The 16,938-nt window shown below is 38.0% G+C and overlaps 1 protein-coding gene across 6 annotated transcripts in view; it reads right to left on the bottom strand.

The window, feature by feature from the left end:
- LOC122564179 (protein CASP-like) overlaps positions 1 to 16,938 on the bottom strand; it is a 632,323-nt gene that overhangs the window by 35,280 nt on the left and 580,105 nt on the right. For 4 of the 6 annotated variants that reach the window (XM_087977578.1, XM_087977576.1, XM_043718860.2 and 1 more), the window contains one exon: positions 4,942 to 11,217. The exons of 1 other annotated variant lie outside the window; for it this stretch is intronic. In XM_087977578.1, coding sequence (XP_087833704.1) covers positions 10,431 to 11,217 — 787 coding nt within the window. In that variant the 3' untranslated portion in view covers positions 4,942 to 10,430. Of the gene's footprint in view, positions 1 to 4,941; positions 11,218 to 16,938 lie in introns of those variants that run through there. One more of the 6 variants, XM_087977575.1, reaches the window with a different exon arrangement.

Here is a 16,938-nt window from a genome sequence, read left to right on the forward strand (position 1 = left end):
ATTCATCTGCTATTAGACACTTTACAATTCAAAAGATAAAACCTGCAAATGATAAAATACGAAAGCAAAAATGCTAGAAACACTCAGCAGATCAGTCAGCATTTAAGCAGAGAGGTGGTAAGTTAAAATTTCAAGTGTAATCAAAATATTTTCTAATCAACATGATCAGAGACGTTAGTACACACCTTCGGAGCAGGAGCAACTTGAACCTGGCCCTTATGACCCAGAGGTAGGGTCACTCACTGTCACTGCACCATAAGAACCCTTCAGGTGTTACTGATCATAGTTGAATGAATGACAGCTGACATGTTAACTTACTCGTCCTCACTAAAGGAGCATGAACAACTCATGCCTGAGAAGATAGCAATAGATGCTATTCTATTGCAACCAACCAAAATAAACTCAAACTGTTGGTAGTGAGCACTGCAGTACATTATTTTTCAAAAATCCCGTCAGGACAGCAGCCTTCAAACAGAACAAGGTGATTCATAAATGAGAATAAGGTAGAATCAAGAATGTCACTTTATTCACATATGGCTCTGAGCATGGTGTAGGTTTGGGCAAAGTGGGCCCTGAAACAGTCGTACAATCTTTCTTCATTCTATACAAATTAAAATTCAGAATTTCCTAACAGCCTTTGTTCCGAAGTATATTTGAACAGTCCAGTGATATCTGTTTTCAGGGTGAATTCCACTTGGTATAGGGACAATGAATTTGATCCCACATCTATCTAAAGCAGATCCCACAATACTTGAATCTTGCTATATCTGAAAATAGGATTGTTATACCTGAATGTAGGGCTCAGATGACATTTTTATAGCACTGAAGTAATGTTTTGAGTGAAGACATGGAAGCAGGTACATACTAAGACCAGTAAGCAAGCACTGGATATACCAACACTTCTAAACCTGGGATACAATGCTATCTTATAACTCATTAAATTCTCTTCTTCCCCAAGCGCTAGTGCTAAACCAAGCTTCTCACAACTTCGATGATACAAGCATAGCTCACTGGTAAATATTTGGTCAACAGTCCTGAGCTGTTGAAGAAACGGCTGTTTCTTCCACTAAAGAAAATGCAAATTTGAGCCTTTATTGTGTCCATTAAATAAATGATTCAGAATGTTAAATCTTTCCTGTTCTCAGCTAGATATCTCTGAGCTAATGCCCCCTAACTTGGCAAAACAATCCATCTTGACTTTATTAATCCTACCCCACAGGAAGTACAGCTGCCACCAGATGGCCAGTGTGGAGACATTCAGAGCCAGCTTGAATGCTTATCGACCGAATAAATCAAATGCTGTCATTAACACAAGGAATTGTGCCTTCCTGGTGTTTTAGGAGTCAATGTGATACTATCCATTTTATGTGAATATTATACATTACTCATTAAACTGGTGGCCTGTCCTCTCTTGCTCATCTGAAAAGTGATGTGCGCTCGTGAAGAAAACTAGAAAAAGAATGAGAAAAAGAATTCTGGAAAAATAAACCAGACTTCAAATTCTTATATCTTTAGGGATTCCAACAAAAGTAGCTTCTAACATACACATCAATCGGTACAAAGTGGTGTAAAACCATATGGTGCACCCAGTTATTGTTGGCCATGGTAGCTAGTCATGTGTAACTGCATCATTTTCATTTCTTGCTTTAGTAACCTTGCAACACTTTATATCTATAAAACACAGCTCAGTAAACTTTAAACCTTCGATGAATCTTGAACATCCTGATGCCAAAATAACTCAAAAATGAAAACTTGAGCCTACATAAGCAAGGGAAAGAGAGACCCCCTGGAGACACATAGCATATCCTACCCATCATGATCAATACACTCCGACAATTGCAAATTCAGTGCAACTGTCTCCAGTGGAAGTACTATGTCAAAACAGATTTTCTGAGCATAAAATGGTTCCTTTTTATTAAAAGAATGGGTGAGAGTTTGTTAAAACCACAAACAGTACAAATTGCCTACTGAAGCTATTTTGGAGTTCTTCCATGGACTGCAACCCATTTGCTGTAACAGGCTAAACTACAATGGAGCCTTGAGGGGAGTCTATAGAAAGTATAAATATGAATACATTGAAATTGTAGATGCTCTGTTTCAAACAGTGTGGGTTTCATTGGTGTTAAATGCAAAATGATCGATTGAAATAGAGAAAGCATTGATAGAGGAATCTTTGACAAGTAGGGAGCTTTATGTTTCAAATATTAGGAATTACTGACATCCCTATTATTGATCAAAATCTTTAAAACAACTGCATTGCTACTGGTTGCTTAAATGGATTACTAGCTAACTAATAACTGGTTTTCAACACTATCAAACCATTAAAAGGCCAGATCTTAAATCTTTTAGTGACTGATAAGTTTTCAATAAATTACAGTCCTTGTAACAGGTTAAACTGCAATGGAGCTTTGGGGGAGTCTATCATGGGTGTCAGAAGCAAAAAATCTGATATTCCAGATGCATAAACTGGAAGTGAATTATAAACTTCTGGATATGCTGGATATGATAATGTAGTAATTATTATTGAACAAATAATCGAGAGGCTTGGACATTATAATCCATATGAACATGAATTCATATCTCACCATGGCTACTGAAGAATTCAAATTCAGTTTAATAAAGCTAGAAGAAAAAAGATCTGCCATCAGTGCTTGTGAAGCTGCCAGACTATTGTAAAACTTAACTGGCTCACTTGAGCCCTGCTTGCCTTTATCCCAGCTGTCCTTTTTGTGTCTCCAGTTTCCAATGAACATGATTTCACTTCCAAAGTAAGCTGCTCAGTTGCATCAAAGTACTTCAGTAAACTGAAGTTGAACAAGATGCACTTTCACCTTCTTAGCATGACTAAAAAATTGACAATAAATGGCAACCTTGCCAGTGATCCCTATATTAAATTGAAAAGAAGCTTCATTTGAAGTTTGTGACCCTGGCTATATATTTGTTGCTAGTTCTCAGCATCCAGCAAATCCTGTCCACAGCTTAATGAATACAATAAATACTTAACGTTTGTTGATAAAAGATCAGAAACTAACCCTTTCTAAAGCAACATACAACAATAAAATCCTGACTTCTATATAGCGCCATTACAACATTCCACATAGCCAAAAAACATGGCTTGGGCAGTTTGAAGAGATCACCAAAAGTATAGACGAAAACCCATGTGGGTTTTAAGAATATATATAGTTTGGGGAAAATGGTAGAGTTGCCACTCAATGCTAATGGGTAGAATGCAGAAAACGAAGTAAGTTGTGACTCAACATGATGATTGAGGTGGTTTTGGAGGGAAGTGGATAAAGCTATGACGGGATGAGGATGTTTGGGGCTAGATGGGGTGCAGGGGCAGATAAACAAGTGGCCAAAGTGAGGAGGTTCCTGAGGGACACGAAGACTGCCCCACTCAGGTGTTGAAAGGCTGTGTATGTCATCCAACAGCTCTGGTTTTAAAAGTATTTTGCTTGCTATATTTCTCTTCATTTTATTTCTGTTATTTTTATTCATTTTTATCAAAACAGTCACTGACTCTAATCTAAATCCTTTTGTTATACATTTACATATGGGGAAAGGTACAGGAAAATTGTATCTGTGATGAATTTGTCAGTTGACTGAACTGTACTATATGAGTTTTATTGATACATTCCTCAAAGAGAAAAAAAATCAAGGTTATTAGAACTATAGAAAATGGAAGGAACTAAGTATCTCCTGCAAATAAAGTCCTTTAAGTGAAACATATTAATGCTTAGATAATTTGATCTATTGTTAGCTATTTCAAAAAGCCCTAACATTATTTACCGGTGAAGCAATGGTGGGCTCACTTGCCTCAAATCAACCTTCCGTTCCTGATTTTCAAATAGCAAAAGGTCAAAATATAACTTGCTATTTAAGGGAAAAGCTTGCTCTCTAAAGTCAACTTTTTATGTAAAGAGAGCTAGGCAGCTTTTGACTGAAATGTTACAAATACCAAGGGATGCACTGGGCATTTTTGTTTTTCTGATAAAGATGAGAGTTGAAGTTTTATGGAAGAGAGCAATGATGAAATAAATCATTGAAGATGGCAATGAAGGAATAAAAATAGAATGGAGTAAGAAGAAACAGAATGCAACAGTCAACCAAATAAATAATGGAGCAGCACTTCAATCCCAGAGGGAGAGTACTGATTTGTGTCTGAGTTTTTAGTTGTTTGAGGAAAGCCTTGGCTCTCCACACCAAAGAGAAGAATTACAGGAACTTGGTCATTTTGTAGTTACTTCAATCAACCTACTCAATTTGTCTTTGAAGTAAATTTAAAAGCAGCAGTTGTGAATATGGGCAAAATCCTTTCTAATTTTCTGGCCATGCAGCACAAACTAATCCAATACAGACCATGTAAATCCTAGGGGAGACATTTCACACTGAAGGTGGATGAACAAGCATACTAGTGGCAATGACAGCTATTAGAACAGAATATTCTGTAGATTAATGGTGTTACTGATTCAATTTTCACAGATTTAAAAACTCAAATGTTAATTGAAAAGAAAACATCTCCAAACATGATGCAGGTAAGTGCTTAAAAACAACCTAATTCTAAAGTACTTATCTGATTCCTTCCTTAAAATACCATTTTTATCATTGGCAGCTCATTGGGAAAACTGCATTCTACTTCACACATTTAGCTAATGTCAATCCCATTTCTCTATGTTTCTAAATACTAAATTATGAAATCAATAACAGGAAACTTATTGAATGCAGAATACAGTGTATACTGGAAATCTGCGATAAATAAAGAAAATGCTGGAAATATTCAGCAGGTCAGGCAGCATCTGGATAATGAGGGTCAAACAGTTAAGGTTGATTACCTTTCACCTTTTTTGAACTAAAATGTTCTATTAACTGCTTCTCTCTTCACAGATACTGAGTACTTCCAGTATTTTGTTTTTAATAGGAAGATTTAGATGTGCAAGAAGTGCACATTGCTGAAACCATTAATGCTATAATCTGGATACATTATATAAAATGCCAATTTTGTGTCATCTTAAAAACAGACAGCAGAAAACTTCTGATTTGATGAAGAATTACAACAGTGCTTGAAAAAATGCATAATAATTACATTGGAAGCAATAATGGTAAAGCACATTCTCAGGAAGTCTACCAATCTTTTTAAAGGTTCTTAAATAAATCATGATTGAAGAACAAGTTTACGTTTGAGGTTAAATGTAAAGTTGAATCTAGACTACTTTAAGTTTGAGAAAACGGTTTCAAGAAGTAAGTGAAAAATAGACTCTGAATGCAATGTAGAAAATGTACAGATTCAATAAAAATTGACAACTATGTTCTTTGCTAAGCAGACCCTGCCAAAGAAAATGGCTGGTTTTGGATCCCAAAATATCAACATGCTACATGAAAATGACGTAGTGTACGCTATGTGTTACTTCAATAGAAAAGTATTGCCAATAAAAGGTGGCCAATTCCCAGAACGTACAGTCAAAGATTTATTTACACATGGAATTTTAGCACAGGTATAACCCCAATCTATGACTGGGCTTCTGTACTTGTCTATTCCAAGTCACGCAGAATTGAGTACATTTTCGCTGTTGAACAGCAAACAGTTCCAAAGCATCTTTTAAAGAATTCAGAGTAAAAAGTTTTTTTTACAAAAGTTACAATTAAAAATCTATGGAATGTCAGTATTGCTTTTTATAATAGTGCTTTTGAGAGAAAATGTTCACCAAAATATGTTGGTGAAGCCACCAACAGGAAGGGTTTTATAGAAAAATACCTCTAAAGCTCTGAACAGAATTTATTCTCCTTCTGTAAGTTCTGACTTTACAAATTTTGTGCTTACATAATTGTATCACAACAGATTTTAAAAATATATTCTTAATAAAATATGCTCTAAGTGCTTTGGGGGAATGTATTCCAATTATTTTGGCTGTTGCATGTATTTCTGTCAGTGACAGCAATCAAAGTGACCTATGGGTATGACAGAGTTTGACTCTTTCATTCCTAGCGTACTATCCTAATCAAGGCACACACTGAGTTCTGCTGTTTTGCTTCTTACTATTTGAAGTAGCTTGAAATTTTAGCATTCAATGCCAGCATACACAAACTGAGCAAGGGTTCACAGGAATATCTGCTTTAATCATTATCTCTTAAGGTGGCTTGATAGTGCAGACAGCAATCTCAGTAGATTTGGGTGCAAAGTCACCCAAAGCAAAGATTAGAGCAGGGAGAGTTACAAAGATTGGTATTTCCTGATAGCTATGTGGGCTGAAAGTGGAATGTATGTTGATAGTCTCAACCTCGCATCTAATGGACAAAACTTTTCAATGCAAAGCCTTTGATAGCAGGCTTCATGAGTAACAAGCTTAGGTTTCAGGAAGTAGATGGAAATGATTCATACAAAGCACCCCAGCATAGGATTTAAAATTTCAAATAGAATCCAGCTTTTCTGTAGAACTGAAACTTATCAGAATTACAAATATTTTATAATACTGCAGCAGCACAAATATAACAGGCATCAATTAATGCCACCAAGTCCAGTCAGCTTTTTAGGACCTTTTAAACAGGGGATGTAGTTCAGTGTGTGATTTCCTCCATTCTTACTGCTAAACAGATCTATGGCTGCCAATGTGTTTGGAATTTTCCAATTATATTACTTCACTCTTGAGAACTGAAAAGCTTTGTTGCCAAATTGTTTGCAAGCAAAATTTACAAGTACTTCAAGTTTGTAAAATTAGAGGGGAGCCACAATTAATGCTAGGTTCCTCAGAAGGCATTGGATTAAACACAAAATCCATACTACCAAAATTGTACGTTACAAATTTCTTGTTCTGACCAGGTTATCTGGTGAGATTAAAAGGATGTACATCGTCAAATGAAATAAAGCTTACTACTTCCACCAAACTACCTAAATTTTAAAAAAAGTAAAACTTTAATTTGAATATATATATATTTATACTGTATATAAAATGCCTGGAAACCATCCCCTAAAATGCAAATTAAAACACAGCATCTGAATATATTTAACAGATTAATATTCACTTAATGAAACTGAAACACATCGCCTGAATTGTAAATTTTTCAGCTGAAGCAGCCTAAAAGTGATTGTGAATGGGAGGCAGGATTGCAATCACAGAGAGGAAGAACAGAACTTTTTTTTATGGTTCTAAAAAGAAAAAGTATAGATTTCCCAATCAGTTGGACCTAAATTCCAAATGAATAAATTAAGAAAATGGAAATAAAGTAAAATGCCTATATGGATCTCAGAAAGTCAGCTTCAGGAATTAGTTATAAAAAATAAAATATTTTTAAGACTTTTCTACAGAGGATACTTCATTCCAATAGCATCAGAATTAAACTCAAACAACTCTGGTTATTGACTGCTAAGTCTTGCATATCAATGAAAAATATTTGCTTTTAGGATCTACACATTTTCTAAGGCAGTGATCTGCAGTTTGTAGTTATTAAACTTAGTTTTATGTACAAATTATAATGAGCATTGTATGTCTTATGAATTACCACGCAATACTAAAACTCAAACAGCAATGACAATGTAGAGGCAAAAACTATGATTAATTATGGAATACATAAGGGACAAAATAAAGATTAAAATGAATAAAACCACATGTCTGCCTGCAAAAAAAACACTGCTGCTAATACAGCATTCCTTTCATCATTCTATGTAGGCTGTATAGACAATGTTCTAAAAAATAATGTGCACACACATTGCTCTATTTATCTCAGCAAGATGTCGGCTTTCGATACTATTCCTAGTTTTTGCAATAATCACTGTGTTACAGTGGCTCTGGGACAACCGTACAGCTACTTTTAAATCGCCTGTGTGGGCCCTGCAGAAACAGACACTACTGTAAACGTTCCTGGGATAAAGTTATTACATTCTAAGAAACAGTATCAAAATCTGAAGCTTCAAGTTACATTTACATTGATTATATTATGTTCCAATTAAGTTTTAATTTCCTGAGTTGTCCAGTCTTAAGCACACATTACAAAGTAGACTATGTTAAGAAGGGACATGAGTGCTTTAGAAGAGGTTGAAACAACAGGTGAACAGGCTACCATTCCTCAAAGATATTTACTAAAATTTACTTCTGAAATTTTTCTTTGCCCAGTTAGCAAAATGAGAACATTGTCAAAAACGTGGGCCTAGTCCCTGATTCTCCTTCCTTTCTTCATAAGGATGCCAACTCGGGCACGATGTCTGGCAATAGCCTTCCTCATCTGCAACCAAGGGCAAACATCCAACGATATTATATTGTGCAAAATTATGTTTAAGTGATACGCAAATTATGGTGCAGAATTACAAGGAGCAGTAGTGCTGCTACAGCAGTTAGTCTAATGCTTGTGTTAGAGAAGGTTGGAAACAGAAAACTGTGTATGGTAAGTGTCAATTGTTCTGAAATATTCTGTTTGATCACCAGTTTATTCACTACAGTCTCAAGTGCAAAGACTAAAAGTAGTCGTAGGGCAGGAAACTAATACTTTAATGAAGTGCAGCGTTACCTTTTGTTCTCTGGTTAACTGGGGCAAGCGTGTGTAGTGGGCAATACAGAGATCAGAATGGGAGGGAATGGTCAGTTCTCTGATTCACTGAGATTCTGATCTTTGGGCAAATCATACTACAGAGTGGACTCATCAGGAGGTAGGGAAATATCAGGATTATCCCTGATCTTTCCTCAGCACTGCCCAACAGAGCAAAAGAAGTAGATTCTGTGCATCACTCATCCTTTTGGACCTGGCTGGTGAATAGTAATTGAAGCTTGCCCTATTTGTCATATACAGCTTGATATTGAGGAATGCTCTCTTGTGAACATATATTTGAAGGATTCATTCTAACTTACTGCCTGGCAGCCTCCTAGAGCCCTTCCCTATGACTAGCTGGAGTTGAATCAGCACCATCTGTACTTAACAGCTAAGTGCTCAATCTACGTGTACAGTTTTATGTATGAAATATATGATTATTTAACATATCATGCAGGTAATGCATTTTTCCCTATAAACAGTCATAATCTGCTACAAAACTACACACAACTCACTGCGGTGCAATATCAGGTATATAACTCCTCAACCATAATTATTATAGAAAACAGAATTCATATATTATAATTAAAATGACAGGTTATGATTGTGCTACACAGTTACTTCAATGGATTCTGACCTAAAAGACCAACACAAAAATCATGATGCAATTTACACTGAGAAACAACGTCTAATCAATATTTTGGAGCTTGAAAGATGTCAAGGAGCCAATATTTATCCAGTGAAACTTGTAAAATATCCCAAATACTGCCGGCAGTCTGACCATCTAGAACAAGACTTGCTCCCTTTCATCCCTTCCTAACAATGGATAGAAAAAAAAGCACCTATAAATAAGCACAAAAATATTCTTGTATACTGAAATCATCTACTGTTAGTTTTAATTAAAGATATGGCAAGAAAAAAATATGTAACTTGTGACAAGCTAACTCATACATGCCTTACTGATGACACAGCTTATTGAGAAAAGGGTGGCAGTAACGCACTTTAAATGTGCATTGGTACGTATGAAATCAGTCAGACCTAAGAATTCACAACTTTCTCTCTCACACACACTCTCTCACACACATAAAGACAATATGAGGTCTGATCAGCGTGCTTTGTGGTTTAGAGGTTAAAAAGCAGGTTATAAAATACCTAGGTTCAGATCTTGTCCTGATTTGGCCTAAAATGGAGTGTATTAAACAAACCCTGGCCTGCAGAGAAACCAGAGTCAGTTAAAGCTATGAAACAATGTGCACTACATATCATTATCCTAAATTCACATACAAGAAAACACTAACTCACCTACCACATCTTTTTTGACAATTTTTTTAAACGTGACCTTTTTTTAAAAAATAAGTGGACTAAATGTGTTTTTTTTCCTCTTTCAAAGTTTAAAACAGCAAGAATTCTCAAAATATCTAAGAAACCAAACTAGTGTGTTTAGAGTCAGATGACTGTGCAATCTCTCAGTGGCAACTGAACAGCTACAAAATTCTAGTCATTTGAAAATTCTCCAATCTTTTTCTGGTTAAGAAGTTAATAGTGTAATATCGCTCTGCTGCCATTTTATGGCAAAGGAGACCCCTCTTTAGCCGATGGGTGTCGCTGCTTGAAGCCCACTTGGCGGAGGGAGAAGGCAAAGCTGTAACAGTTAATCCCAGACAGTTTGAAAATCAGTCATGACACAAAAACACTTCGGGGTACAAAAGCTTAACTGCATGTTTCAACTCTTGCTTTGAAAATGCAATGATGAACGGAACTTAATGCTCTCCTTTTCTATATGCACCTTGGCCTATGGCATTTTTGCCCTGTGGCCTGCAGGGCATTAAGTGCGTGACAGGATAAAATGAGTAAAGAATGTCCAAGGTCTCTTAATACCTAACTCTCAGGAGTTGTGCATAATTAATAATTTAATCTCAAAATTCCCATTCAATGGGCTCTTCCCGACTTGCAGCTTTCTCCAAACGATGAATAATGTTGTTCAAGTTTGCTGCTTTCTTACGCCTTAAACTGTTCTCACGCAGGCTTGTTTTTTGGGCAGGCGAGGGGGTGTCAGAAAAGTTGAACAGGCCTTTCTGGAAGCCTTTTGCGGAAGAGGACGTGGTGCCTCTGCAACCTGTGTTCGTTCCAATGCTCGCCTGCTGCATCAAAGAGGTATCTTCTTTCAAATCTCGGGAGGTCTCTGCTACAGTTGCTGACGTGGAGGCGGATGAGGTAGAGTTGTCCTCTTCTACAACTGACTGGGCCGAAGGCTGGTTTGTTTGGAATTCCTCCAGGGATGTTCCTGACACATGTGCTTCTCGCTGTAATCTCTTATTTCGGCCCGGATGCTTCATGATGCCCTCATCTTCACTCTCAGCATTAGGAGAGACCATGGCATCTCCTTCTAAATGGGACGAGTCCTTTGTATCAATCACTGTGGCATCTTTAATGTCAGGCTGCACAACAGACTCTGTATCCTCATCGCAAACTGACTCCATCTGCCCTTCCTTAGGGGTTACACACCCCGTGCTGTAATTTTCCATTCCCATGGCATTATCCTTTTCTTCAGTCACTGCTTCCAAGTCTCCTCCATCACAGCTTTCTCCTTCTGAGCTGTGTCCTGTCCTATTTCCTCTGACAGATGGAGAGCCACTGGATCCTGTTTGACCATGAGGCCCTGCCTGCACTTCTTCGATGAACAGCTCCCTTCGAATGCGGGACCTGAAACATAACAATATATAAATAAATTATTAAACAATACTTACTTATTCCAGAGATTTTCCTGAACTTTTATTACATTTACAAAAGACCTCTAAGAAACAGACACATAGGCACAAGGTTAACCAAAGGTAGAGGCATTTAAATCCTAAACTCTGGAATCCCCTTCTTGTAATGTTCACCTCTCTACCTCATTTTACTGTTTACAGGCTTCTTAAAAACTACTTCTCCGAAAAGATTTCTGATAACTTTAACTAATAAAATATTCACGGAGCTCAGTATCATGCTTAGGTTTACAATGATCCAGTTAAGTACCTTTAGGTACAGTCATGGAATCATACAGCATGGAAACAGACACTTTGCTCCAACTTGCCCAAACCGACCAAACATTCCAGCCTGGCGTAGTCCCATTTGCCAGCATTTGGCCCATAGCCCTCTAAACCCTTCCTATTCACGTACACATCCATGTGCCTTTTAAATGTTGCAATTGTACCCACTTACATCACTTCCTTTGGCAGCTTGTTCCACACATGCACCACTACCTGTGTCAAAAAGTTGCCTATCAGGTTCTTTTTAAATCTTTCCCCTCTCAGCTTAAACATATGCCCTCTAGTTTTGGATTCCCTCACCCTTGGAAAAAGACCTTGGCTATTCACTCTGTTCATGTCCTTCATGAATGTATAACCTTTATAAGGTCACCTCTTAGCATCTGACTCTCCAAGGTAAAAAGCCACAGCCTAGTCAGCCATCTCCTATAGCTCAAACCCTCCAGTCCTGGCAACATGCTTATAAATCCTTTCTGCACTATCTCAAATTTAACAACATCCTTCCTACAGAAGGACTATCAGAATTATATGCAGTATTCTAAAAGTGACCAGACCAATGTCCTGTACAGCTGCAACATGATGTGTCAACTGCAGTACTCAATGTTCTGACCAATGAAGGAGAGTGTATCAAAAGCCTACTTCACCACCCTACCCTGCAACCCCCCTTGGTCTCTTTGTTTGGCTCTACCATGATTTAAAGTTGCTACATAATTATAAAAATTGCTGCTATTCAACATTATGAATGTTTACGTAAGGGTAAATAGCTGTTGATTACTTCCACGAGTGACACGAGGGTCAACTTTAAGATAACCACAGAAATTAAAGTGGAGGTTAGAAAACTAGCTTTTTACATAGAAGATATCAGAATCTGAACAAAAGTTCAATGGATTTCTCAAAGTGTAATTCATTGAAAGTTGAACATTTGGTGTTCTTAGCAGGACTTATACACTTAATGGTAAGGTCCGAGGGAGTGTTGCTGAACAAAGAGACCTTGGAGTGCAGGTTCATAGCTCCTTTAAAGTGGACTCGCAGGTAGATAGGACAGTGTTTGGTATGCTTTCTTTTATTGGACAGAGTATTGAATACAGGAGTTGGGAGGTCATGTTGCGGCTGTACAGGACATTGGTTTGGCCAATGTTGGAATATTGCGTGCAATTCTGGTCTCCTTCCTACCGGAAAGATGTTGTGAAACTTGAAAGGGTCCAGAAAAGATTTACAAGGGTGTTGCCAGGGTTGGAGGATGAGCTACAGGGAGAGGCTGAACAGGTTGGGGCTGTTTTCCCTGGAGCGCCGGAGGCTGAGGGGTGACCTTATAGAGGTTTACAAAATCATGAGGGGCATGGATAGGGTAAGTAGGCAAAGTCTTTTCCCTGGGGTTGGAGGAGTCCAGAACTAGAGGGCATGGGTTTAGGGTGAGAGGGGAAAGATATAAAAGAGACCAAAGGGGCAACTTTTTCACACAGAGGGTGATACAGGTATGGAATGAGCTGCCAAAGGAAGTGGTGGAGGCTGGTACAATTGCAACATTTAAGAGGCATTTGGATGGGTATATGAATAGGAAGGGTTTGGAGTGATATGGGCCGGGTTCTGGCAGGTGGGAATAGATTGGGTTGGGATATCTGGTCGGCATGGACGGGTTGGACCGAAGGGTCTGTTTCCATGCTGTATGACTCTATGACTCTATAACTAATATACTTGTCTCTTTCTTAAAGATATGAAGTAACTGTTGTAGATGGGCACCTATTGAAGATGGTAGTAATTTGTGAAAGATTTTGCAAATTGTTAGGTTCTTACATAGAAATGGAAAAACCGAGTCATTCTACCCATCAAACCATCTATGTTATTCAACATGATCTTAGCACCATCCTCCTGCTCTGTTAGTCTCTGGAAATATATTTCATTCTTAAAGCTGTTTAGTAACTTTGCTTCCATCACCTTCATGCGTTAAAGAACTACAAAAGTTGACCACCCTCTAAGTGAAGAAATTTCTCATCTCAATCCAAAATAGCCTACCGTGTATCATTACCCTTTTTTTCTGGATTCCCTAGGCAGGGGGAAAAAAACATCCTTTCAAGTCCTGAGCTCCTAGTTGCAAGACTTAGAATTTAATTTATCTGCAAATAAAATTGTACCAGCTTTTCACAATGAACCTCACTATGTTATTAAAACTTTTTCACACCTGCAACAGAGTTTGAGATGCGATGAAAGTATCGGATGTATTATAGGCATGTGTCATGCCTTCGGTATTCATATCGGCAGTTCACCACTGTGATACTCAGGCCTGTCTTCAGTCTGAAGTGCCCCAATACTGAAATTAATGGTTATAACATTGAAAGGATTCAGTTCAATTGGAGGCAAATCTCAAGGGTACTACTTTCATCGTATGAGGTAAGGTGCACTGACTCTAGCACACCTAACGCAAGGGAGGGTTATACCCAAAACATCAACTTCTCCACCTCCTGATGCTGTCTAGCGTTTCTTCTAGCCTCCTGCCTGTCTACCTCAGACACTTAACAGACAAATCGTCAATAAACTACTGCCATAGAGACAAACGAAGAGATACTGCAACAGATAACCTAAAGCCTGGTCAATTGCATCTTCGAGGAACTGAGAAAGATAGAGAAGTGGAGAGATTTAAGTGGGAGGCAGGGATTCCAGAGCTGAAGGCTCAGATGAAAGCAACATTGACTGATTTAATTATCATTATCTTATGTTTCTGATGAGCATGCCAAACAACAATGTTAAAGATTCCTGCAAGACTAGATTAAGATAAAGACTACAATTATACAGAACATAATCCAAAATATTCATAACAACAGTTAGCTAGTTTACGTTGCTGTAGTAGCAAACTGAATTATTTAATTTTCACTGTTAAACTTTTCTCAAGCCTCTAAAAAACAAAAGCAAAATACATCATCAGCACTTACACATCAGATTTTGTGAAATCTAAACAAAAAATTCTTCTATTTAAGGTAAATATCCTCGCTTTTCAAGATTGGTCTTCAGGCCAGGAAACTAGGTCATTACTTCACTGCAACAAACGATTAAAATTCTTCTGGCAAATCTCCCATGTAACACTCATAGGCAGCTTGGGACCAGACATACAGTCTTGCTGCAGACTAACTGCAGCAAATGGGACGAAAACAATACATCACAAAACTGATGGAAATCTCAAATACCCATCATTTATGTACTGGAAGAAACCAGCCTCTCTCATCTAATGGCTGCATTTTCAATCTACCTTTTATAGTACTTGTTCCAGAAATCAGCCTGAAACAGAAAATATTCTACACCTTAAAAGAATTTAACTCTGAGAGCAGGGAGAGGTACTATGTACAATTGAAAGAGACAAAAATAGCCAATAGGATAGCCAAGAAATGATTGGGAAAGATGGTCTGCAACAATAGCAAAAGCTTTTTCGGCTACAACTGGAAGACTATTATGAATCATACATGGATACTCAGAGACAGTAGGAACTATTCAAAATGGTTCTCAGGTTATGCAGAGCTGCTAAATAAAAATGTTTGCATCAAGCATGTTTAGATTTAAAATGAAGAGTACTTTGCACTGAATTTTTAAAATTTCATTCAGAGGTTGTACACACTGCTGGCTGGGCCAACATTTATTATCCATTCCTAATTGCCCTTGAGAAGGTGATGATGAGGCACCTTCTTCAGTCTCTGCAGTCCACATGAAGTTACACCAGATTGGTGCTGGAGAGAGATCCAGGATTTTGATCTAGCAATGATGAACGAATGACAATATAATTCCACGTCAAGATGCTGTGTGATTTGGAGGGCAACTTGCGTTGTCTTGTAGGTGATAGAGGTCACAGGTTTGGAAGTTGGTGTTTGAGGATGCTCAGTGAGTTACTATATTTTGTACTTGATACACATTGCAGCCACTATTTGTTATTGGTGAAACGAGTGGACATTGAAGGGTGCTAAGTGGGGTGCAAACCAAATGAAATGCTTTGTCCTGGATGACAAAGCGTCAAATTAATCCAGTATTGTTGGAGCTGCATTCATCTAAGCAAGTGAAGAGGATTTCATCACACTACTTTCTTGTGCCTCAAAGAAGATGGAGAGGCTTGAAGAATCAGGAGATGAGTTACTTGTTGCAGAAGTCCCAACATTACTGGTCTAGTTCAGTTTCTAGGCCAATTGTAACCTACAGGGTGTTGATAGTGAGGAATTCAGTAATGGCAATCCCATTAAAATTCATAAAGTTATGGTTAGATTCTCTCTTTTTGAAGATGGGCATTGCTTGGCACTTTTGTGATGTAAATGTTATTTGCCACTTGTCAGTTGAAATCTGGATGTTGACTTGAGTGTCTTATTCATTTGTAGGCGGATTACTTCAGTATTTGAGGAGTTGTGAATAGTGCTAACCGTTTTTCAATCATCCACGAACATCATTTCTGACCTTATGATGGAGGGAAGGTCATAGATGAAGCAGTTGAAGATGGTCAGGTCAAGGAAATTACCCTGAGGAATTCCTGTAAAGATGTACCTAGAGCTGAGAAAACTGATCTCCAACAACCACAACCATATCCCATCCTGCTAGGTTTGACTCCAACCAGCAGCGTTTGCACCCGGTATCCACTGATTCCAGTTTTGCCCGGGCTCCTTGATGACGAAGGCAATCATTCTCACCTCACCTCTGGTTCATGTTTAAACCAAGGTTGTAATGAGGTCAGGAGCTGAGTGGCCCTGGTGGAAGCCAAACTGGGTGTCAATGAGCAGGTGAAGCCAGATATTACCAGTTAATCACACTTTATTGATGACTGTGTGTATACTGATGGTGTGGTAGTTGGTTGGGTTGGATTTGTCTTGCTTTTTTTGAACAGTACAAACCTGAGAAATTTTCTACATTATTTGGAGATACTAGTGTTGTAACTGTATTGTAACAGCATCACTGGGGGCATGGGTGATTCTGGAGCACAAGTCCTCAGCACTATTGCTAGAATGTTGTCAAGGGTCCAAAGCCTTTGCAGCATCTAGTGTCTTCATGTCATATGGCCAGAATTGAAATGGGACATTAGGAAAAGGTTGTGACGTAGCATTCACTCAGCACTTAAGGCTTGCAAATGATTCAGCCTCATCTTTTGCACTGATCATCACTGAACAGGGGATATTTGTGGAACGTCTTCCTCCAGCGAGTTAATTGTCCACATCATTCACAACTGAATGTTGCAGAATTACAGAACTTAGATCTGATTCATTGGAAGTGCGATTGCTTAGATATATATCTATTATTTGCTGCTTATATTATTTGGAATGTAAATTGACTATCTGCCATCATGGAATTCAAACTCATTTACCCAGTAATTACGCTTAGGTCTCTAGATTATTCATCCAGTGACGATATGTATGCCTGGTGTTGTTTCTGGCACATT

Source organism: Chiloscyllium plagiosum, unplaced genomic scaffold (genome assembly GCF_037043375.1).
Source record: "Chiloscyllium plagiosum isolate Xiang-an unplaced genomic scaffold, Cpla_swu_hap1 HiC_scaffold_31, whole genome shotgun sequence".
Classification (NCBI taxonomy): Eukaryota; Metazoa; Chordata; class Chondrichthyes; order Orectolobiformes; family Hemiscylliidae; genus Chiloscyllium; species Chiloscyllium plagiosum.